At 37.6% G+C, this 26,850-nt stretch overlaps 1 protein-coding gene across 1 annotated transcript in view; it reads right to left on the bottom strand.

Annotated features, from left to right (window-relative positions):
* LOC106800150 (phospholipid-transporting ATPase ABCA3-like) overlaps positions 1–18,696 on the bottom strand; it is a 158,517-nt gene extending 139,821 nt beyond the window's left edge. Inside the window, 4 exon segments of the mRNA XM_087417084.1 lie at positions 2,066–2,213; positions 4,304–4,431; positions 17,988–18,252; positions 18,609–18,696. Coding sequence (XP_087273210.1) covers positions 2,066–2,213; positions 4,304–4,431; positions 17,988–18,252; positions 18,609–18,668 — 601 coding nt within the window. The 5' untranslated portion in view covers positions 18,669–18,696.
* Positions 18,697–26,850: the final 8,154 nt, after the last annotated feature.

Here is a 26,850-nt window from a genome sequence, read left to right on the forward strand (position 1 = left end):
TATTTATAATATAAATTATACTCCATATATTAATATTATACATTTATAATATAAATATTCTATTTATATATGTAATCATATACATTTAATTTATATACTTATAAATTGCATATATTTATAATATTATATATTTACATTATATTTACATGCAATATATTTATTATTAAGAATACATCTTTATTATCTATTTCAATTTACATAGAATCAGTAGTTATATATTCTCCCTTTCATTCTTGATACTGGTAATTTACATTTTCTATCTTTTTGTGGTTGTTACCTCTCGCTGGGAGTTCATCAATTTTATTGGTTTTTCAAAGAACCATTTTTTAGCTTTGACTATTTACTTTATTTTTCATCCCTTCTCTATGTCATTCATTTCCACTCATATTTTTATCATATTCTTTCTTCTACTTTCATTGGGTTTAATTTGCTCTTCATTTTCTTCCTTCTTAAGATGGAAGCATTTCTTTCTAACGCATTTAAAGCTAAATTTTTTTGTCAAAGCATTACTTTTGCTGCAACCCACAAATTTTTGGTCTTTGTGTTTTATTATCATTAAATTTGGGATTCTTCTTGGAGTTGCTTTACAATTTCATATTGATAGATTATTTAGCAGTATCTTTCCAAATTTCCAAATAGTTGGGGATTTTCTGTATAGCTTTTTGTTATAATTTCTAATTTAATTCCATTGTAGTCCAATAAAAAACACTCTAGAATATCATTTTTAATTTACTATTTGTTTTATGGTCACTTATGGTCTTATGAATGTGTTGTGACTATGTGCACTGAAAAGGAATATGTATTATTGTAGCGACTAAGTATCTCTCCAAAGTGATTTATAGCCCCTTCCACCACGTGAGGGCACAGTGAGAAGGCACAGGCTATGAACCAGGAACAGGGACCTCACCAGAACATGACCATGCTGTCACCTTGAACTTGGACTTCCCAGCCTCCAGAGCTGTGAGAAATAAATTTTTGTTGTTTATAAACTACCCAATCTGTGGTATTTTGTTATAGCAGCCCAAGCGGACTAGGACAGCCACCATTGCCGGAATTGCTGTTCTCAGAATGGCCTCATCAGTTTATGTACCCTCCCTCCAGCAATGCATTTGGGTTTCTATATACTCACATCCCTGGCAACTCTTAGCATCATCCAGCTTTCTAAGTTTTTCACCAGTCTAACCTTTATAAAGTAATACCCCAGGCTAAGTTCATAATGCAGTGACGTAAGGTGGAAAAGACCTAAGATTCTCTTTTAAATTTTATGACTGGAAAATACTGTTTGAAATATTTTTTAAAGAAAACAACAATAACACGCAACACAATCCCACCATCCTAACATAGCACCTATTTTCATATTTGGATATCTATCCCAGTTATGTGCTGATAAATATGCAGTTTACATAGCTATAATTTTAAAATACAATTCTGAACTTTGATTTTTCAGATTTAACGATGACTATTTTTAAAGACTCATAATGTTCTGTCAAATTATATTTTATACTTTTGTTATTCATTTCCATATTTAAGATGTAAGTTATTTCAAATTTTTAAGAATTATGCTAAATTGGCCATAGCTTGTTTCTCTTGCTGAACAGTTTCCTCAAGGTAAATCTGCATTATTGTTGGTAAAAGCAAAGCCCCACATTAAAGACTTTTTAATGGTAGTTTGTATAATAAACTTTAAATTACTGTAGCTATATTAAAAACTGTTCATTAACCCAACAGAATAAGATACAGTTACAATTAGTCAGTAGTCTGTGTCAGTACCTGGAAATGTGTCCATTAAGTCATTAAAATCAAAACTTCACAAGTAAATCTACATGAAAATATAAGGATATACAATGATAATGATCAGAAAAAGATAAAAATACATCGTTCCAACGTATAGGCTTTTTTCTAAGGGTTTTTAGACACTGAAAATGTTAAACGAAAAAATTACCAATATAGTAAATTAAAAATAAACAATTTCATTACAAGTTTTAAGAAATATAAGTATAAGTATGTGATGGCTCTTACTATACAACTAGGATATTACAATAACTATGGTTAAAGAACTGCTTACCAGGACTTCCCCCATTTGAATTATGTTCATTTCTGGGTCCCATAGAAGGAACAGTTGGAAAGAGGGTACCTGTTTCCCAGCCTCTGGGTCGAAAAAAGCCCACATACTTGTTCCTCTGAAAACTACTAAAACGTAGATAATATCTGACCTACAAGGAACAATAAGAAACAAACAATATCTATAAACAAAAGAAATAATTAAGCAAGAATGAGAAACAAAAGGAAGTTTAAGTACAGTTGCAAATATGTCATCTTGAGGCAAACTGATGAGCACCACAGTGGATTCTGAACACGAGATTCAAAATCTCACGGATTCCTGAATCTCATGGATTAGGGGAGAGCAAACTTGTTGTATAAGGCTACAGTGGGTTTGCGGTAAGAAAACAAAGTGGCAACTTGCACACCACTGTGAATGTATTTTTCCCTAAACAAGCAGCTGGCATGCATACTGAAGTGAAACAAACCAAAGGTGTTATTAATTTCTCTTCCCATCATGTCAGCCAAGTATTCTGGGAGGAAAATCTCTTCCTCTCCTAAAAGTGATTGCAACATACAAAAGAATCCAATATGAGGACAGGAGAGGAATGTGATAAAATTAAATGTGGAGTGTTATATAATTTATTAAATGAAAAGACAATACTAATTCTAGAGCACTGAGTAAACTTCAAGGTAGATCATGCTGGGCCCAAGTAGCTTTACAAGACAGCAAATGGTCCAACAGTTGCCAAAAGTCAGAAGGGTCAGACTAGAGAACTCAGTAAGATCAGGAGGGGCAGGCAGATGTCAGAAGCCTGGGTAAATATTCATACATTCACTTAATCAAGAGAGGCGGTTTAGGCACCTATTACGTGTTTAATGGTTAAGACCTAGACCCTGTTCCTCAAGGAGCTCAAATTTCTAGTTGAGGAAACATATATATTTACATTATAGTAAATTCAATGATAGAGAGGTGCATAGAGTATTTATGGGAGTACGAGGGAGGAAAGGAGAGATGTGGTTAGGAGAGACACTGTAGACCAAGTCACAGTAGCAATCTTAAGGATAGGTAAGAGTAAGCCAAGTGAGAGGGGCAGGGTAAGGGAGATTATACAAGGCAGCAGAGGTGAGGTTTGAAACTACACCAAATACATTTTGACCAGGCTCTCTATACACTGTCGAGCCCATAGTAACACCAGCTTACATGGAGTCAGTATCCTGAGGGAAGTTGACATATATGAAAAGAGTGAGGGAGTGATGGGCTAGAATGAAAAGATATCTATAACCCTACTTATAATACAGTGGTTTTCTCGACTTTTTGATTCCATTGACAACCATCTATATCTTAAATGAAGCATTTAGGCTCCATGCATATATCTATACCCTACTTTGCTTATTTTCCTCAACACCAGAGACACCAAGTTCAAAGCACTGTCCTTGTCTCTCCTTCTTGGGAGCTGTTACCAGAATCTTCCTCAGTGTCTGCATATGTCTTAATTCTGATTCAGCCTGGCTAAGCCTTAGCATTATCTTCTATATTTAGATATAGGAGAGAAATTATGAAATTCACTCAAAAGAAAAAGGAAGGTTTTCATGTTGTGTTCCACGCTGATGAAGATGCAATCTGCTTTAGCACTTTTTTTTTTTGTGAGGAAGATCGGCCCTGAGCTAACATCTGCCAATCCTCCTCTTTTTGCTGAGGAAGACTGGCCCTGGGCTAACATCCATGCCCATCTTCCTCCACTTTATATGGGACGCGGCCACAGCATGGCTTGACAAGCGGTGTGGTGGTGCGCGCCCGGGATCCGAACCGGCAAACCCTGGGCCACCGCAGCGGAGCGCCCGCACTTAACCACTTGTGCCACCAGGCCGGCTCCCAGCACATGTCTTTTGACCTAGGAAATGTGCATTTACTTCACCATCATGTGCAGAGCTGGAGACAGCTGCCATATTAGATACAGTGGCAAAGGTAACATCCTTAGTTCTCAATGTTTCCTATGATTCCGATTTATAAACAGAAGTCCTGGTAGGTGGTGAATTCAATTCTTTCCCATCCACATAAAGCACTGGCTAAATAAATGTACAGATACTGAAAAGTTAATTATATTTGGATTTAAATCCTTGCTCTACTATGTTCAAGCAGTATGATCTGGGATAAGTTACAGTCTCCCCACCTATAAAACAAAATAATAATAACTCTACTTCGTTAAATCTCTGGAAACTGGAAGTATAATTATGAGGTTTCTACATAAAACTTTCTTACCTTAAGCGGCAGGGGATCATGGCTATTTTTGAACTCATGGTCAAAAACAAAAGCAACCATCACTTTTTTAGAGTTATTCTCTTGCTTAACATAATCTTCAAAATCTCTTTCTGAAGAAAAGCCTTGGACTGTAGAGAGAGAAAAATCTAATGTGTGAGTTGACCACATAAAGGCAAAATGTCTGACAGCCCTTCCTATCTATAATATAGGAAACTATTTTACATCAATGAAATGCTATCAAAATATTATAAATTTCAAAACACTGTTGCTCAGAACTCACATAAATTAATGAATATTTGGAGGGCATACAAATCTTTAGGAGTTTTAAAAGTTTTATCACAAGCTTAAAATACAATTAATCATTATAATAACTGCATATTGAAGTAAAGTAAGGAAGAAGGATGCTTCCAATTGTGTGTTGATATTTCTACCTTAAAGGGAAATAAGAACAAAATTAACTTATGCAATCTATTCAAAGTCCTATACCACGGGAATCTCTAACATCTGAATCAAAAATACTCAGATGTTGAGGAATGAAACCAAAAATACTCAGAAGTTAAGGAATAAAACCACTTTATGGTTTCAATATTTGAAGAGATTATGTTTCAATATTTGAAGTGATCTATCAATGAATTTAACCTAAATTAAATTTAACCTAATTGAAATTTTTTAAATGTAGCATTATTTGTACCCTCTCAAGACAAAATATTTAGCCATTTAAATATCTATATGTCTGTACACACTAAAGATTTTCTCAGGAGTGAACATATTTTAGATGTAAACAGGATACCAAAGGCTTCAATAGCCCATAGGTGCAAGTGAAGTTAAATGCATTTTTATTACTAAGATTTAAATGGCTTGTTTGCACAACTTTTCCTCTAGCAAATCCCCAATGATCTGATTCTTCCATAAGAAGCCTCATTATTGCCATTGTTGATGGAATAGCTTGTGAGAACACCAACATCTTCACCAAAAGTACTATAGCTCATGCTCCGAAAGTTCCCATTCAAAAGGCACACTCTCCTCGACTCTTTGCCACAATTGTCACCTGGGCTCCCAGGTATCACTGTTTCTGAATCTCATAAAGCCTATCATAAAATCAGTTCCCTCAGCTACTTTTCACTCCATTGATTTTCTGCAAACAAATCTATAAAAAAACAAAAAAGAAAAACATAATACTCAACTCCAAAGAATTAGCCCCCATCCTAGACAATACCTTTTCTGTACATATGGAAACTTGGTGGAGAAACTTAGATTGTCATAAAACAAAGGAACAGCCCAGCCCAAAGGAAGAAGAGATGGATGAAGTCATGAATTCCATAACTGACTTCGATTCTTGGGTTCCTGGGCCAGCGTTTGCCCTGGGAGGTGATCATGAACTTGCAAGAATATGTCTCTAAGACATGTGCTTGAGGCAGGCACTAGAAGAAAGGATACAGCATCCCCCACTGCTTCCTATGCCCAAACCTCAAAGATGACCTCTAGTCAGCAATATAACCATTCCCCCAAGGTCAATACAAGCAACAGTGACAAGAGTAATAGCTTTCACCATTAGAAGAATCAGACATCTCCCAGCTTCAGATGTGACTCCATATGGCCAGCATACACGCAGCTGCCAATGCTCTTCTACAATAAATTATTCATCAGCTTCAAGGAACCCCAGGGCACATACTAGGACAGGGATTGCTCTGGCTTGCTGCTAATACTGGCAACTCACGGTTGGGGGAGTGCCCAAGATTTTAGCACAAACCTGAGCACATTCATGCATCCCAAATTAGGGTTGGAGGTGGTGCCAAGGATAACCCAATTAGTTTTGAAAAACAGAAAATATACTGCTTTTCTAGGCCATAATGCTAATAGTTTTGATATTTTGTGATACAAATATAATATCAGACAAACATGATTGTCCTTAGAGACTGTCACTGATGAGAAGTTTTGGTATAAAACTACAGATTTATTATTGTGCAAAAAGGGTTAATAGCTAGCATAAACTCTATTTTCCTGGACCCAGGAATTAATAATAAGATAACTTTGAACTCACTTTCTTGCAGCACTGTACCTAGGTATATACTGAGTTCAAAATATAAAATGCTAGCAGTACGAGGAACTCATTATCAACATTGCTTGCTGTGATGTCTCTGATTTAGAGACTACATTTGGAGTGAGAAGAATGTTAACCAGGACTAAATACAAACTTTGGCAAACAAAATTAGTAGCCTCCCTCTCCTTAGAGGGTCCACACTGATGTCAGCCTCGTCTCTTGAACTGAAAGTGCCCTGTGTGGTGGTGGAGCCTCAAGCTGCCCCTGTGCTGTTGCAAGACTTGCACGTGATAATGTTGATGCTGTACACATTATGAACAGTCAATTCTCATTATTCGTCATAGCTATGTTTTATAACATTGCCGCAAACACTTCATTAGTGAATACAGAACAACTGTTCCTAAAGAAACCACAGGGTTAGGTTCCTGCAAGCCTCTGGTCACAATATTTTCATCAACTGATCAATATAATTGTTTTATGTGTGTTTCTGTTTAAAGACAACTTATTTAATATCTAATGTTGATTTGTTAACACTGAACTCATGGCCAGCAGCACTATAACTCATGCTTGAAAGTATTTTCTTCAAAAGGCACATCACAACACGTAAGAACACTAGACAGCACTTCAGCACTATACCTGGGGGCCATTTTAAACAACAAAATCACCAAAACAAGAACACAAAAATGTGAAAAATGTGGCACTAACTATACCAAGAAAAGGACATTGTTTACAGTATGAGAGTTGAAATACGAAGGCAGAGTGCTCCTTGTTTGACCTCAGCTGGGAACTGAGTGTCGGATGACTCAAAATTCTGCTATCCTGCACATCTGCAAATGACCACAAAACCTCAGCAAGCATTGATTTTGAGGTTACACATACATGTTAGTGAGTAGAAAAATCACAAATAATGAGAATCGACTTTACTTTCCCAAGCTAGGTAAACCTGGCGACAGTTTAAAGTCTATTGCAATTGCCATCCAAATCTGACACCTTTATTGTGGCTATGAAATTGTGCTGAGGTAATTTGGAGTCATAATCATTACTTTAGGTAAAGTTGGAAATTACCAGGTATGCAGCACCTTTCTCAGGGTGGGCACAGCTGGGATGTAAATTCCAAAGTTGAAAGTAGGGTCTCAGGGACTAGAATTAGGGGTGTGCCTACACAAGTTGGTCAAGAGAAGGATGAAACAAAGGCCTCAGTGAATTCAAATGATCAAAGCTGGGAAAACTAAATCCACTGCTAAGTTAAAAAAAAAAAAGCAGGAATACAGCTGGAAATAGAATATAACATCAAAAGTTAAGAGCTGGGTGGAAATGGAATGGAAAGGAAGAATCATATAGAGTAACACCAGCTGTTCTTGGGTTCCAATGAAGCTGAAATATTTGCAGTTTTCCTTTATGACTTGCTAGCTGCATAGACTAGGCTGGCTTAAAGGTACAAAATCTACATGAGAAGATTATAAAGGAGTGAAAGAGCTGATTTCCTTGGACCAACTAGTTGAAGGCAAAATATGGTAAGTTCCATTGCTTTGAATGAATCCAAAAATCAGTAATCTAAGTTTCTAATGGGACAGGTTTTGCAAATGAGATAGATATTGTCTCTTGCTTAAAATATCTCCTCTATTGTTCATTTACTGTTTCCTGTTTTGCATTATTCTTTGGGAGACAGAAGGCAGGCTGGAGATATTGATGCTACCACTCTTCCAAATATTCACTAGTAGGCTGGGCTTATGGTGATACTCAGCAGAGGAGGATGGTGACAGTGCAGGAAGCTGCGGTTACTATAATAATAACAATAAAAGTTAACATTTAGGGGCCAGCCTGGTGGCGTAGAGGTTAAGTTCGCACATTCCGCTTCGGCGGCCCGAGGTTCACCAGTTCGGATGCTGGGTGCAGACCTACGCACCGCTCATCAAGCCATGCGGAGGTGGCGTCCCATATAGAAGAGCTACAACTCTACGACTATGACACACAACTATGTACTGGGGCTTTGGAGAGGAAAAAGAAAAAGAGGAAGATTGGCAACAGATGTTAGTGCAGGGCCAGTCTTCCTCCAAATAAAAAATAAAAGCTAACATTTACTGAGTGCTTAGTATGTACTGTGCACTGCTTTATTTATTTATATTGATTCATTTGATCTTCACAACTACCCTATAATCCAGGTGCTACTATTATCTTCATTTTACAACTGAAGAAGTGTGCTCTTTATTCTGTTTTTTCTTGGAGAGTCAGCTGTAGAGAGATATTAATGTGTGAAGCTGGTGCTATACTGGTATGATGCGTACTCGTAGAGGTCTTCACCAGGAGCCATTTTCACTCCAGTCACTTGACGTCCAACATCAGTCTTTTCCTCTCTTAACCTCATTTCCTTTCCAGTTTAGGTTCCAAGGTCCATTACTTCAATAACTCTTCAAATTCTTCAACTTATTTGCCTCTCCCTCCTCCTGAGTGATATGCTAAAAAATCAACCTCAAAAAGAATGTAACTTCCAACTTTTTTCATTACAACATATACCTAATTTGTTTAGCCCCAACAAGCAGAGCACTAAACACATGTGCATACGTACACACACACACACACACAGACACACACACCTGAACATGCAACCTTTTCTCTGAAGCTGGATATAGTTCCTTCAATTATTGCCATACATCAGAAGGCAGATGCATCAGGCTGGGATGACGCAGCAGCATTTGGCAGAACTGAAACCCAGCTGGAACGAGAAGCCAAAGGCAATCAGTACGATTGGGCTGATGCACACCTGAACAGCTCCTCTCCTATCCCCTCCAGCAGTTACATTAGCTCTGCTTCTCCTGGGATAGATGGTTCCATTTGCTTTCTTCCTTTCATAGTTCCTGATCTTCTCAGATGTCTAAAATGTTTTCCCTGTGTATTCCATCTTTGAACAGCAGCTGCCCTGGCTAACAATGTCTACCTGGGAAGAGGGGAACAAGCCAAGGCATTAGCCTCTGGTCTTCCAAGTGAGTGCAAGCAGGTAGTCAGGCATACTTTGGGGCATGTAGCTTCTACTTTTGCATCTGAGCCTAACCACTGTCACCCAACTCACCCACACATCCTTTATGTCCCATGAAACCTCTCAATCTCTTTGCCTTAAGCACTGACTGTTGTGGGATTAATACAATGTTTTGTATTTGCCTGGCCACTAGTGATGAGGGATTGAGGAGGGATCCACCTGTCCGTTTTATTAACTTCTCTTGGATCTCCAACACACCAAGGGTCCAGCTCTGTCTTGATGTTACCCAGCTTGGTACAACTGTTTTCCTGCCCATAGCACGATTGCAAGGGTAACTCTCTCTAATCTGCACTTCAAGGAAGGTGTTACCTGCACAAGCAAGAGTGTGTGAGAGAGAGTGTGTGTGTGAGAGTGTGTGTGTGTGTGTGTGTGTGTGTGTGTGTGTGTGTGTTTTCAATGCTTTACTTTATGGGGCTAGGAACATGTCTTTGCCTAGATTTCTCAGAAAATAGATCTGGAGGAAATTAATTTACTTACTGCAGTGGCTTTATTTTTTCCCGTTTTATTGAGGTATATGACAAATAAAAATTGTATATCTTTAAGGTGTAGAACATGATGATTTGATATATGTATACACTGTGAAATTTTTACCACAATCAAGCTAATTAACACATTCATCGTCTCACATAGTTACCATTTATTTTTTATTTTTTTATTTTCCCCCCAGAGTTACTCAGGTTTCATTAACAAATGAAAATTATATGTATTTATTTTGTATAACATGATTTTTAGGTCATACAATGTGATGTTTTAATGTATGTATACATTATGAAATGATTGCCAAAATCAAGTTAATTAAAACGTCTATCACCTCACAGTTACCCTTTTTTGTGTGTGGTGAGAACACTTAAGACCTACTCTCTTAGCAAATTTAAAGTATATAATAGAGTTATTAACTATAGTCACCAAGCTGTATATTAGATCCCCAGAGTTTATTCATCTTATAATTGAAGGCTTGTACCCTTTAACCAACATTTTCCCATTCTCTCCCACCCCCCAGCCCCTAGCAATCATGATTCTACTCTCTGCTTCCATGAGTTTGACATTTTTAGATTCCACATATAAGTGAGATCATACACTATTTGTCTTTCTGGGTCTGGCTTATTTCACTTAGCATAATGTCCTCCAGCCTCACACATATTGTCACAAATGGCAGGATTTCCTTCTTTTTTATGGCTGAATAATCACATTTTCTTCATGCATTCATCTGTTAATGGACACTTTGGTTGTTGAATAATGCTGCAATGAATATGGAAGTGTAGACATGTATTTAAGATACTGATTTCATTTCCTCTGAATATACACCCAGGAAATGCTTGATCATATGGTAGTTCTATTTTTAACTTTCTGAGAAACTTCTGTACTGTTTTCTATAGTGGCTGTACTAATTTACATTCTCATCAACAGTGTATAAGGCTTCCCTTTTCTCCACATTTGCCAACACTTCTTATTTTCTACTTTTTGATAACAGCCACTCTTAGAAGTGTGAGGTGATATTTCACTGCAGTTTTGATTTGCATTTCCCTGATGATCAGTGATGTTGAGCACCTTTTCATATACCTGTTGGCCATTTGTATGTCTTCTTTGAAGAAATGTACATTCAGGTCATTTGCCCAGTTTTTAAATGGGTTATTTGTATTTTGTTATTGAGTTTTATGAGTTCCTTATATATGTTGGATACTAACCCCTTATCAGATGTAAGGTTGCAAATACGTTCTCCTATTTCATAGGTTGCCTTTTCATTTTGTTGATTGTTGCCCCTGCTATGCAGAGTTTTGATTAACATAGTCCCACTTGCTTATTTTTGCTTTTGTTGCCTATGTCATATATCCAATGATACTTTTGGTGTCATAACCAAAAAACTCATTGCCAAGGTCAATGCCAATGAGTTTTTCCTATGTTTTCTTCTAGGACTTTTACGGTTTCAGGTCTCACATTTAAGTCTTTAATCCATTTCGAGTTGATTTTTGTGTATGGTATAAGATAAGAGTCCAATTTCATTCTTTTGCATGTGGATGTTCAGTTTTCCCAACACCACTTATTAAATATACTATCCTTTCCCCATTGTGTATTCTTTGCATCCTTATCAAAGATTAGTTGACTGTATATACATGGGTTTATTCCTGGCTCTCTCTTCTGTTCCACTGATCTATGTGAAGGTTTTTATGCCAGTACCATACTGCTTTCATTACTATAGCTTTGTGGCATAGTTTGAAATCAGGAAGTGCAATGCCTCCAGCTTTGTTCTTCTTGATCAAGATTGCTTTGGTTATTCAAGGTCTTTTGTGGTTCCATATGAATTTTAGAATTGTTTTTTCTGTTCTGGTAAAGAAAGTCATTGGATTTTGAGAGGGATTGCATTCAATCTGTAGATCATGTTGGGTACTTTGGACATTTTTAAAATATTAATTTCATTAGTTTCATTATAATGTATCTTGGAGAAGGTCTTTTTGCACTGAGATAACAGGATGATCTATTAGCTTCATGGATGTCTACGTCTCTCCCCAGGTGAAGAAGTAATTGGCTATTGTGTCCTTTATTTTTATTTTTTAATTGAGGTATAATGGACATATAACATTATATTATATTAGTTTTATTCTGAAATGATCACCACAATAAGTCTAGTTAACATCCACCACCTTACACAGCTACAAAAAATTTTTTTTCTTTTGATGAGAACTTTTAAGTTCTACTCTCTTAGCAACTTTCAAATATTCAATATGGCATTATTAATATAGTCACCATACTGTACATTACATCCCCATGACTTATTTATGACTGGAGGTTTGTATCTTTTGACCCCTTTTACCCATTTCTCCCAATCCCCACCCACAGGTATTATTTCTTTAAATAAACTTTCTGCCCCCTTCTCCCTCTCTTCTCCTTCTGGACTCAATTATTCTAATATTTGTTTGATTGAATTCCATAGATCACACAGGCTTTCTTAGCTCTTTTTCAATCTTTTTTCTTTATTCATCTCTGATTGGATTATTTCAAAATTCCTGTCCTCCAGCTCGCTTGTTCTGTCTTCCATTTGATCCACCCTGCTGTAGATGCTCTGTACTCCATTTTTCATTTCAGTCATTGAATTCTTCAGCTCCAGAATTTCTGCTTAGTTCTTTTTTATGACTTCTATATCTTTGCTAAATTTCTCATTTTCTTCATGAATTTTTTTCCTGATTTCATTGAATTGTCTGTCTTTTCTGGTAGCTCGCTGAGTTTCCTCAAAACAGTTATTTTGAATTCTTTATCTGCTAGATCACAAGACTCAATGCCTTTCAGCTCAGTTATTGAAGAACTGTTATCTTTTTGTGATGACATGTTTTCTTGATTCTTCATGTTCCTTGGAGCTTTGCACTGCTGCTTTCTCATCTGAAGTAGCAGATGCCTCCTCAAATCTGTACTAGTCACCTTCAGACTGGGCATACTGTTATATCTGGGGTTCTCTCTGACTTTGTATTTATACATCTGCCCTACGCTTGTTGCTCCCTCCTGTAGCAGAATTCTTAAGCTTTTATGTTTTGTCTGGTTCTTACAACTCACTGGCTGGCTGCTGGAAACCTCTCTTTTCTTTTCCAGAAGGTGGTATTACAGAGCAAGTTGGTGGTTTCTCCTTTGCCCACAGATCCTGGTTTGTTTTTCTGATAGCACTCTGATTACTGGACTCATTCTCACTGCTGCACCTGGGATTGTGCACAAGGAGCTGGCTGCAGAGTGGGGGAAGGTGTGGGTTTAGCATTCATGGTGTTGAGGGTGCCTGTGGGCCTGGTGGAGAGATCCTCAGCTGAGGTTCTCCCAGAGGCTTTTGGGCAGACTTTCTGCTGAAGTCCGAAGTGCAGTCAGCAGGAACCATATCCCTTTACTGCCCTTTGATATTCTTATCTGTCTCTTTCCTGATCTCCTCCCTCCCCCTAGCCATGGAGGTCCCACATCAGTACTCTGGGTGCTGCTGGAGAGAAATAGGTTTCTCCAGCAGTATCTTGCACAGCTGAGGTAGCCAAGGACTCGCTCACTGCTTTCCTTTCCCCACAGGAGAGGTCAGCAGTGGACAGTTCAGTCCCATGCTGTGTCACCTTGGGGGATGGGTGGCACTGGCAAAGTTCCTCTTACCCTTTCTGTTGCATCCAAACTCATCTTTTTTCTTTTTTGCTCCAATGGCATGCTGGAATCTCCCTTCACATGGGCTGGCCTTTTACAAATTCTCTCTCGTCCGTGGGTATTTGCCCAAGTCAGCACTCTCCAGGTTTTCCTCAACTACTGTCAGGAGAGTTTTGGAGAGATTCACTTTCTCTGCTGGTTACACAGCCATACTGAAGTCTATTGGCCTATTATCACATGCACACATGGTTGAGACTCCTACTGGGTCCCTTGGCGTGTACTGCTGGATCCCACAACTCCCACAGAGGCACTTTTGTTCATGGATGGATGCCTAATTAATTGTTTAAAAAGGGAGACAAAAAGTAGTCTTACATCGCCATGATACTCAATGGCTTGCCTCTTACCAGGTGTCTGGACAGGTGTGGCTCCTGCTGAGTCCCTGGGAGGGCTCCCACTGGGTCACTGGATGGGTCCCTGGGTGGGTAGGACTGCTCCTGGACCATGGCTGAGAGGGGCTGGAGCCCTGTTTCACAGTCACTTCAAGATCTGAAGTCAGAATGGAGTTGGCAAGCTTGTTTCCAGGTGCACAGGCAGGCATGTCTCCCAGCAGGTCCCTGGGTGGGCAGGATTGCTGCCTGACCACAGCTGAGAGGCTCCAGAGCCAGGTTACCAGTCACTACAGGGTCCATAGCCAGGACAAAGGTCAGTGGGCCTATTGTCTAAGGCTTGGATGGGTGTGACTGCTCCCAGGCCCCTGGCTGATGGTGCTGGTAGCAGGAACAACAAGGCTAAATGGGGCTATAGCTGAGTCCACAGTGGGATGGGGCCATTTCCAGGTGTGTAGCTGGGATCATGGTAAGTGAGCCTGCCACTTGATGTGGGCCTGCATTCTCATAACGGCCTTCCTCAGTCTTGGGCTCTATCAGGGTTTTTGTTTTTGTTTTTGTTTTTCTTGTGAGGAAGATCAGCCCTGAGCTAACATCTGATGCCAATCTTCCTCATTTTTGCTGAGGAAGATTGGCCCTGGGCTAACAACCGTGCCCATCTTCCTCTGCTTTATATGGGACACTGCCACAGCATGGCTTGACAAGCAGTGCATCGGCGCGTGCCGAGATCCGAACCTGCGAACCCTGGGCCACCAAAGCGGAGCACGGATACTTAACCACGGCGCCACTGGGCCAGCCCCACTCTATCAGGGTTTTGCAAGCTCCTACATGGATCCCAAAGTTCTCACAAAGGCACTTTTGTCCATATATGACTGCTGAGTGAGGGACCTCCTGTTCTAGTGTCTTGATAATATCACTCCTCCCAGAAGGAAATTTACATGTTAGTGCTTTACTGAGTCGTAAGGAATCACAGGGTTTCAAGAGCAAGGGGGAAAGGAAAAGGTAGTGTCAGGACTGGGATGAGGCAAGTGAGGCACCTGGGGCAAAAATTTTAAGGAGGCACTCATGTTTAGAGTTGTGCAGGGTAAAATTTGTACACTAGTTGCCCCACTTGCCTAGCCCTGGTCCTGTTACAGGGAAAGTGAGGCATGAAAGAAGGGAAAGGAGAACCAGGTGGCATGTAATGAAGGGAGAACTGGCGTAAGAAGAAATATAACTAGAAGCCTCTCAGAGGCTGTTTTTGGAAATAGTGTATCTTAAAACAGTCTGTTTGTGGGAAGAGGAGCAGGAGTTTTATCTGTTAACTCCTTTCTATCTCTGTCTTTCACTAATCAAATTTTTGCCCCATGAGGTGTTAACTCCTCTAACTTATGGATTTTGTTCCCTGGCCCCTCCCATGAGCCACTGGGGAAACCAAAATCTCAATATGTCACGATAGGTCAGACATGGGCATTGGAGCTGCTATGACTCCCATTACAATGCAAATGACAGATGGCCATCCTTTGGTCTAAGGGCGTCTCAGAGAGCTGGAGCTGTTAAAGAATCAAGTGAATGCAGTGGTGGCAAGGTCTCTCTAACAGATATGTGCCTGAGGCCCAGTGAGCAGGTGAGGCTAAGAAAATCTGATAAACGCCTAAATGGGGTCTAGAACGTGACCACTCAGAATACATATCCTTACAGAGCACATAAGGAATTTTTATAAAAGTTAATCATGTATTAGGACACACAAAAGAACATCAATAAATTCTGAGGAATCAACATCTTAAAGACTTTATTCTCTGACTATAATGTAATAAATTTGGAAATAACCAGCAGACAATTTTAAAATTCTCATACAAGGACTTCCAGTTCTAGCTATGATAGAATAGCTTATATTAGATTGAAGTTTCCCACTGCATAAAAGTTGGACAAAATCTACCAAACTGTGTGAGAGTAACAAACATGAGCAGGACTTATGGAGTTACAAGCCTTGAAAAAGGGAAATGCAGAAGGTGAGTCCCATATTCACCCTGGTATTTTCTCTGAAAGCATTTGCAAAAAGTTGCAGACTTACCGACTTGAAGAGAAAGAGGTGAGAGTTCAGGCTGCCAAAATGGCTGGGACTTGAGAGGCAAAATTCCAAAGAAGAGGGAATAGCAGAGAAGTGAGGTGAAAAATCAGCATGTAAATTCCCCTGAAGTCATTGGCCAGCTCCTAAACTGGCCATGCATAGGATAAGACGCCAAAAACCCAAGAAGATAACAGCGGGTGGCAGGCTAAAACTCTGTGCAGTGATTCAGCGGCTAGGCAATGCTGGGGAGACAGAGAACGGATTTCAAGCCCCACAAAGGCAGAGAGGCCTTCAAAAATACTCCAGACTTCCAGTTGACACTCTGGAAGAGCCATGCCCTATGAATAATGACCATGCCCTAGGACAAGGGGTACACCTTAGGAGTAAACAGAAAACTGTAACAGAGCAGTCCTTACTGAAGCCTAAAACCAGCCTTCGATGGAATCAAGCTGATCTATCAGGACTCTAACAACCATGCAGAAGAAAACTGAACCCTCTTTGGAGAAAGAGGTGCCCTCAAGAGCCTCTACTACTTTTCATCCACAGTATCTGTCATTTAATAAAAAAATACAAGAAATGCTATAAAAACAGAACTCAATGACGAGAAAAAAATATACACAAGTAATCCAGGTACCAGAACATTCTGGTAGAGATTTTAAAGTGTGGTTAATATGGTTAATAAATTGAAAAACGGAACATTTCTCTAGAAACCTGGAATCTATTAAAAACAGAGATAAATGGAAATTTCAGAACTGAGAAATACTTTTTAAAAACAATTCAACAGAAAGATCGTATGACCTAATAACATAATTTCAAAATATATAAGCAAAAAGGAAATTTTAATATTATTTTAATATATATAACCTATTTGATACTAATAATACCTAGTTGGAAATTTATTACTTCTTTCAATAACTGATAGAATAAGCAGACAAAAAATAGTAAGAATACAGAAGATTTGGAAAGCATGACAATTAACCAACTTGACCTAGGAAAACATTTATAGAACACTACAAGAAAAACCTACAGAATACATAATCTTTACAAATGCACATGGAACATGTATCAAAATATACCATAAACTAGCCATAAACAATTCTCAAAATTTCGAAGAACTGAAATCACAGAGTGTACACTCTGATTCAAGGAAATTAAAATAGAAATCAATAACAGAAAGACAACAACAAATCCCTAGATGTTTGGAAGTTAAGTAATACATTTCTAAAAATCCTATGCATCAAAGAAGAAATGAGTGGAAATTATAAAATATTCTGGGTAACCCAGTGTAGCTATAAGAGACAAAGTTTATTGGGATATTTGTGTTGTATACTTTAAAAATTTTGGGATTTTGCATTCTTCTGCCTCAGTGTTTAAATAAGAATGTTTTGAGATGGCATCTACGCTCAAGGACTTTCAAATCCCTTGAAAGGCAAAAGATTATTCACTACTTAATAAATATATGTATGGAAAGGGAAGGGACTCCAAGGATGTCCACCAAACTTCTGACAATGCTTATCTCTGGGAGAAAGAGAAGAGAAATTGAGTTGAGAACGTGAGAGTAAGTGAGGAATTGAGAACTTTTAAAATAATTCTATATAGCTTGAGTCTTCTCTAAAGCATTCATATATGACTTGTACAATATTTTTACACAAACAATGTTTGAAATAACTGACAAAGTATGCATCCAGAATGAGGGCTCATGCCTATCTGTGCCTTTGTGTACCTCTGGGACACCATCACGTACCCCTGGAGTTATACTTACCCAGTTTAAGATGCACAACCAGAAACAAGGAAGACAGTATCACAGAACTGGATAATAACCTAGAATAATATAAATTGATCACCTAATCTTAAAATATTACTATTTATTTTGAGCTCTAGGAGAAAATACTTTCTATGAATTTAACTCTCAAGTTTAACAAAGTCCATAATATTACACTTAGGAGGTTACTATCTGCTTATGGGGATATCCTAGAATGTTGAACTTGGGATTAATATCCAGTTATAAAGTTATAAGTGTGTCTTCACTAAAACAATTTAATAATATATTTTCTCAGAAAACTTTAATTTCTAACCTTTAAAATTGTAGTATAAATCCCTTTTCACGCTTTCAACAATATCCTTCACCACAATACTTTTGGACGGCACGAAAGCCAATTCCCATAGCCCAGGAAAAGGGACGGGAGTTCCAAGGAATGCAGGCAACTCATCAAGGGGCTGAAGAGAGTAATTGAAAGGTCCATACTTCTTTATAACCATAAACTTGCGGGTTAACAAAAGCGTACCAGCAAACAGTAATGTTAGGATGATTTCCACAATTAAAGCAATGAATTGCCGTCTCTAGGAGATGAAAAAGAAAAGAATATGTTAATTGTCCTAAGAGTCCACTAACTTTGCAAATGGCTAATTATTTTATATTAACAGACATTTCATAAAAGAAGATATATAGATAGTCAAAAAGAACAACTTGACTCCATAATAGCAGCAGTTTCTGGACTGTCTTTTTCTCCTTTCTATGTGTCATTCTGCTATTATTTCACTCAATGAGGACTCTTCACCTATGGAAGAGATACCCCCAGCCCGTGTAGAACTGAGAAAAATAAAAGAGCATAAATCGAAATGCAGTGACTGGGCCGTCAGAATTTTCCCATTGTGGTCTCTCAGCTGTTGCAAAAATTCTACATAGCTTAACTTACCTTTAAAATTAAATTCTTCCACAGAAGAACCATAAATTGGTTGAACCACAACAAATCCATTCCTCCAAAAAAGGTGGAAGTTCAACTCTATGGAAGGAATAAAGATTTTTTTAAAAAGAAATTAAGATTATCTAACAAAATGCAAATTTTAGATAAGTAAATTAAGTTTGAATTACTTAATTTTCTAATCAAGCTTACAGGATGACAACAAGAAACAATAAGCATTCGAAACATTTGAGAAATTGTTTTTCCCTAAATTTTTAATTTATTCAGCATCTGTTACCTTTCTAATATGTACAAAACACCAAGCACAAAACAAAGATCAATAAGTTATTGATGCAAGCTTCCAGGTAAATTTGGCCAGTAACTTTCCCAATTCTTATCAAAATACTAATTAAGAAACAACACAAAACAAATAAATCATCACCATTAGCAAAAAGCAAAACAGTATGTAAAATCGTGTCATAGCCCTAAGCCCAAAATGCCACTCAATAATTTGTGAGATTGGAAGTACCTCCATTAATAACACTGCTAATGGGAGCAGATTCATTCTTATACTTAATGAATATCTGCTGAACATCTACTACGTGCCATGTTAAGTGTAGGTGTACAATGGGAAACAAAACAAATAAAACCATTCCCTTCATGATGTGGGTTGCATGGCAGGTTATTAATAACCCAGGACCTGAAGACAGACTGTCTTAGATTGTCAGGTAAATTTCCCAGCTCTACCACTAACAGTGATCTTGACACCTGACTTAAATTCTTGGGACTACCAGGAAGAGAGCTGAAATTTAGGGCCAGGAAGGAGGCATTGTTTTATAAATAAGGATGAACATGAAGGAGACTGGCCTTCACAGGGATTGCAGCCCTTGGGGATGGAAGAGATTTCTTAAAGGGGACAGAAAAAGCACAAACCATAAAAGGGCTTCATCAAAATCTAAAATTTCTGCTCACTGAAAACTACTATCAAGATAATAAGAAGGAAAATCACAGAAAGGGAGAAAATATTTGCAACATACATATCTAACAAAAGACTCAGATCCGGAATATATAAAGCACTGCTATAAGCCAATAATTAAAAGATAAATCAAATTTTGCTTATTTCCAATGGGAAGTTATTTCCACTGGGAAATAAACTTGAACAGACACGTAACAACAAAAGATATATAGAGGTGTGACATCATCAAGATGGTGATATAGGTCATTCCCAGTATCATTCCTCCTCTTGGCCTCCTCAAGAAGACCAACTAGCAACTATCCATAGACAAGACACCACTATAAAAATCCCAGAACCAGGCTGGGCTGAGCTGGCGGCCCCATCTGGCCAAGGGAGCTCAGTGGCCAGTTCTGCCTGATTTGGGTCCACAGCCAATGAGACCTACCAGCCACGGAGCCCATTCTATGACCCTACTTGGGCAAGGAAGCAAATTAGTTCAGCCACTATGGAAAACAGTATGGAGATTCCTCAAAAAATAAAAAATAGATCTATCATATGATACAGCAATTCCACTCAATTCCACTTCTGGGTATGTATCCACAGGAAATGAAACCACTATCTTAGAGAGATATCTGCACTGCCATGTTTACTGCAGCATTATTTACAATAATCAAGACATGGAAACAACCTAAGTACATCGACAGATGAATGAATAAAGAAAACAAGGTGTCTAGATAGATATAGATATAGATAAATATATACAATGGAATATTATTCAGCCATGAGAAAGAAGGAAATTCTGCCATTTGCAACAACATTAATGGACTTGACGGCATTATAAGTGAAATACGTCAGAGAGAGAAAGACAAATACTGTATGATCTCACTTATATGTGGAATATTAAAAAAACAAATTCACATAAACAGAATATAGACTGATGGTTGCCAGGGGCAGGGGAGAAGGGTGGAGGAAATGGGTGAAATTGGTCAAAAAGTACAAACTTCCACTTATAAGATGAATGAATTCTGGGATGTAATGTACAGCATGGTGACTATAGTTAATAATACTGCATCGTGCATTTGAAAGTTGCTAAGAGAGTAGATCTAAAAGTTCTTAAGACAAACAAAAAAAATTGTAACTGAGGTCATTTATGTGTTAACTAAACTTATTTTGGTAATCATTTTGCAATATATACACATATCAAATCATTACACTGTACACCTTAAACTTATACAATGTTATATGTCAATTATATCAAATAAGTCTGGGCAAAAAAAGATACATAAACTGTCAAAAAGCACTAGAAACTAATTAAAAAATGGACCAAAGTCCTTAGCAGATACCTCATCAAAGAAGCTATACAGACAACAAATAAACATATGGAAAAATGCTCTACATCATAAGCCATCAAGGAAATGCAAATTAAAACAACAGTGAGATACCAATACACACCTATCAGAATGGTCAATACCCAAAACACTGACAACACCAAAAGCTGACGAGTACACAGGGCAAAAGAAACTCTCATTCACTGCTAGTGGGAATGCAAAATATACAGCCACTTTGGAAGACAGGTTGGCAGTCTCCTACAAAACTAAACATACTATTACCATATGGCCCAGCAATTACACTCCTTGATACTTACCCAAAGGAGCTGAAAACTTCTGTCCATACAAAAACCTGCACTGGGATGTTTACAGAAGTTTAATTTATAATTGCCAAAACCTGTAAGCAACCAAGATGTCCTTTAATAGGTGAATGGATAAATAAACTGTGGTACATCCAGACAACAGAATATTATTCAGTGCTAAAAAGAAATGAGCTATCAAGCCATGAAAAGATATGGAGGAAACTTAAATGCATATTACTAAGCCCATCTTAGTAATGGGCTGAAAGAAGCCAATCTTAAAAGCCCATATACTATATGATTCCAACTATATGACATTCTGGAAAAGGCAAAACTATGGAGACAGTAAACAGATCAGTGGTTGCCAGGTGTTGGGGGGTGGGGTGGAAGAATGAATAGGTGGAGCTCAGAAGACTTTTAGGGCAGTGAAACTACTCTGTGTGATACTATAATGACGGATACATGTCATTATACATTTGTTTAAACCTGTAGAATGTATAACACCAAGAGTGAATCATAATGTAAACCATGGACTTGGAATGATGTTCATGTGTCAGTGTAGGGCCATCAATTGTAACAAACATACTACCGTGGTGGGGGAGTGGTATGAGGGAGGCTATGTGTGTGTAGAGGTAGGGTGTATATGGGAAATCTCTATATCTTTCCCTCAATTTTTCTGTGCTAAAACTGCTCTAAAAAATAAATCTGAACAAAAAAGCACAGGAGTAAATCCTCAACATCATAAGCCATCAGTGAAATACAAATTAAAGCCAAAATGAGATACCTAAACATACATGCTCGAATGGCTAAAAGACTGACAACACCAAATGTTTGAGAAGATGAGGAACAAAAAGGCTCATCAGTTATTGGTGGGAGTGCAGAACGGTACAAGCACTTTGAAAAGCCTTAGCAGTTTCTTAAAAAGTTAAACCTATATCTACCCCAGTGGTTTTCAACTGGGAGAGATTTTGCTGCCCAAGGACATTTAACAATGTCTCGCATCTAGGAAGTAAAGGCCAGAGAGGTTGCTAAACATCTTATAACGTACAGGACAGTTCCCCACGACAAAGAATCATCTGTCCCAAAATGTCGATAGTGCTGAGGTTGAGGAACCCTGATTATCCTATGTTAAAGTAATTATATTCCTAGGTATTTATCAAAGAGAAATAAAAACATATTTCTGCCAAAAAAAAAAAAGCCTTGTACAAGAATGTTCCTAGCCACTTTATTCATAATAGTCAAACATCTGAACCAACTCAGATGTCAATCAACAGGAAAATAAATCAACAAAATGTGGTATACTCTTAAAATGGAATACTACTCAGCAATAAAATGGAATGAACTATTGATAGATGCAACAACATGAATGAACCTCAAAAACATCATGCTGAGTAAAAGAAACCAGACACAAAAAGCACATATTACACAAAATTCTAGAATAGGCAAAACTAACTTATGATGATAGAAATCAGGTCAGTAGTTGGTTGTTGGGGAGGAGGGTGACTGACTGAGAATGGGCACTGTGCAGAAAAGTTAACCTAGACCTGAAAATCTGATCCTTAGAAAGGCTTTCTTGCAAGGTTGACCCTTGGTTAGTGTCTGAAAACTTGGATTTGGGGAGGGTTCCTACTCTTCCCTAACGATAAGGTGGCACTCACTGTACCTAGACTGTTAGTGCAAACAATGTTGTTTATGCTTGAAGGGGTTCAGAACATGGCACTCCAAAATATGTCACTTTGACATACTGATTATTTTGGACTGAAGGCATCTGAGAAACAGCAGAGGTGGGAAGGGCTTTCTGACGTCCCCCTTTTATACCTAAAAGCAGGTCATAAAATTTCCCATGAGAAAGGTGCCCTTTCTGTACCAGGAAAAAAAGAACATTCTTATGACCAGAGACTTGGAGCCGACTCTGAAATGGACCTGCACAAACAACCCTACTTGATGGGCATTTAGGTTGCTTCCAAGTCTTGGCTATTGTGAATAACGCTGCAATGAACACAGGGGTGTATGTATCTTTACGCATTGGTGTTTTCAAGTTCTTTGGATAAATACCCAGCAGTGGAATAACTGGATCATATGGTAGTTCTATCCTTAATTTTTTGAGGAATCTCCATACTGTTTTCCATAGTGGCTGAAGATGTGGTATATATACACAATGGAATACTACTCAGCCATAAGAAATGATGAAATCCAGCCATTTGTGACAACATGGATGGACATTGAGGGTATTATGCAAAGTGAAATAAGTCAGAGGGAGAAGGTCAAATACCGTATGATTTCCCTCATTAAGTAGTAGATAATAACAACAACAAACAAACAAACACATAGAGACAGAGATTGGATTGGTGGTTACCAGAGGGGAAGGGGGGAGGGAGGAGGGCGAAAGGGATAATTCGGCACAAGAGTGTGGTGATGGGTTGTAATTAGTATTTGGGTGGTGAACATGATGTAATCTATGCAGAAATAGAAGTATAATGATGTTATACAATGTTATAAACCAATGTTACTGAAATAAACAAAAAATTAAAAAAAAAAAAACCCTACTAAAGTAACCTTCATCTTCCATTAGCTCCTCCCATATATTTCTTCGTCCCCTTCCCACAATTTACTAGATTACAATTAATCTAGCCCAAATCCCTTTGTCTTGTCACTTTTCCACAAATTTACCATTTCTTTGTTTAAAAAAGTATATAAGCTCTCAGTACTGACTGCTTCTTTAGGTCTTCATCTTCCTTATGAAGACTCCCATGTGCATGTAAAAATATTAAATAAAATTTCTACACTTTTCTCCTGTTAATCTGTCTTATGTGAGTTTAATTCTCAGGCATAGCCACAGAACCTAAGAGTATAGAAACAAGTTTTTCCTCCCCCACATACTGAACACCCACTTTCCTTCTAGGAGCCTGGAATTTTGGTACATGCTAGGCAAAGGATGCCTACATAATCACCCCACAATCCAAAACTTGGGGGCTGAATCTCTAACGGACTTGCCTGGAACAGAAACATCACATATATCACTGCATTTTTGTTGCTAAAGGAAAAGTGTGTTCCATGTGACACCTCATGGGACGGAGTGAGCTTATAGAAACCCGCATATGGATATTCCAGACTCCACCTGTGTCTTTTTCCTTATGATCCAGCTGTATATCCTTACTACATCACTGTAATAAATCTTAGCCATGAATACAACTATATGCTGAGTCCTGTGACTCCTTTTAGCAAATCTTTAAATATGACGGTAGTCTTGAGGAACTCCCAACTAAGGCATGAGAGAACTCTATGAGGTAATGTAATGTAATCTGTTTTGATATACATTTGTCAAAAAATATTGAATAGTACACAATATCTGAGCATTTCACTATATGTAAATTATAGTCCAATAAAATCAAAATTAAGAAGGCTAAAAAAATTTTTAAATGCCAAGTCATAACAGGCAAGTACTACAAGCAATAAAGAGCAAACAGTAGAATTCAGGCCCAGAGGCAAAAAAGACTTTTTACTGCTAAAGTCTACAATTTATGATGAAGATATAATAATTATATCTATGCTCCCAGTAATACATAAAACCCAACTATAAGAGATGCCAAGAAATAATAAATACAAGCACGTTAATGACAGGGTAATTTAATAAAACAGTCCACAAAAAGCCAAGTAGACAAAAAATAAGTAGGGATATATAAATAATATAGTGGGTATACATAATAAATAAATCAATGAGAAACTATGAGACACATTTAAACAGTGATTGAAGGAAATATAGACACAAATATTCATATTAACAAAAAATGAAATACTTTACATACACTAGAAAAAAATAAAGTTAAACTGAAAAAGAGCACAATGAAGAAAATAAAGATTAAAAAAAAGAAAATCATGAGGTTAAAAAAAACTGCAGAATAAAAAAATCAAAACTGGTTCTTTGGAAAAAACATAGACAAACAACTTGCTAACCTAATCAAGAAAAGGGGGGGGGGGAAGTAAAGACGTAAAAAAGACAAGAAGGAAAAAGCATTTAAACAGAGGGTTTTTTTTTTTAAATCAGAAGTAATTACTTGTATAACTCTACACAAATACATTTTAAAATCCAGATTGAATGGAAAATTCCCTAGAAGAATACAATACACCAAAATTTATCCTCTTAGAGATATAAAATAGACCAATTTTCCTTGAAGAAATAGAGAGGGTATCAAAGAAATGCTCCATCAAATCATAGGGAAATTCTGTCCTTCAAATGTCATATAATTCCAATACTAAAATTTTCCAGAGCACAGAAGGAAATTAATCAAATTATTTTTTGGAAACAAATCTATCTAACAAAGACTACCCCCCAAAAGAAACAACACTGATTCCACTTATCATATCAACACAAAAATTCTGAACAGAATACTAACAAACATAATCCAACTGCATATTCTAAAAAAATACACTAAAATCAGGTGGCATTTATTCTAAGAACAGAAGAATTGTTCAATATTAGAAAATCTATCATGTAGCTCACCACATTAATATATCTCAGAGGGGGAAAAAATCTAACAATCATCTCCACATATGCTGAAAAGGATTCTGACAAAATTTAACTTCTGTTCCTGATTAAAACAACTAAAAAACAACTAAATAAACAAATAAGAATTCATGAATACATCCTAACATAATAAAATGTATACACCTCATTTTAGAAAAAATAACAATGACCACTATATCCACTAACTTGAACATTGTCTTGGAGGTATTGGCCAATTGAATCAGACAAGAAAACAAGAGTAAAAGGATTTCTATTTGCAGATATAACTGCTTAACCCAAGAGAATCAATGCAAAACTCAACACAAACAATAAAAAAATTCAAGAAAGTAGCAGGATATAAAATTAACATAAAAACCAAAAACTTTCATATATACAGTTCATATAAACAATAACTCTTAAGAAGATATAAAAGAAGAGAATACTCCATTTATAACAGCAACAAAGAGACAAAATGCTTAGGAATAAATGTAACAAAAAATGTACAAAATTTATACGAGGTAAACTTTAAAGCTCTCTTATAAAAGGCAAATAGATTTGAACAATTGGAAGAACATTCCTTGTTCTTGAAGAGGATGACCTGAGAGCATAAAGATGTCATTCTTCTCCCAAGTTAGCATATGTTTAGTGTTAGCCTAATAAAAATAATAAGCAATAAGTTTCCTTTTGGTTGTAAAGTTTATGTAGAAAGATAAACATAAAAAAGAGCAAGGAGGGGCCCACCCAGTGCCATAGTGGTTATGTTCAGCTCACTCCTCTTTGGCAGCCCAGGTTCACTGGTTCAGATCCCAGGTGTGGACCTACACCACTCATAAAGCCATGCTGTGGCAGCGACCCACATACAAAATAGAGGAAGATGGTCACAGATGTTAGCTCAGGGCCTTGACCTTAGACTGCCCAGCCACCAGACCTGTGAGAAATAAATTTCTACTGTTTATAAGCTGCCCAGTCTGCAGTACTCTGTTACAGCAGCCCCACCGACTAAGACAGTCACCCAGCAAATAAATTCTGGACTAGTTAGGACTAGAACCAAAACATTTGCTTCCAAAGCTCTTGCATCCAAATACTTTGCACAGCCAAAATAAAATTCCTAAGAGTCTCTTTTTGTTTAATTTGTTCTGGTTTGCTTCTCTGTGTGGTTTGGGGTACAGAG

This window comes from Ceratotherium simum, chromosome 26 (genome assembly GCF_057802395.1).
Source record: "Ceratotherium simum simum isolate JZ-2026a chromosome 26, ASM5780239v1, whole genome shotgun sequence".
NCBI classification, from domain to species: domain Eukaryota; kingdom Metazoa; phylum Chordata; class Mammalia; order Perissodactyla; family Rhinocerotidae; genus Ceratotherium; species Ceratotherium simum.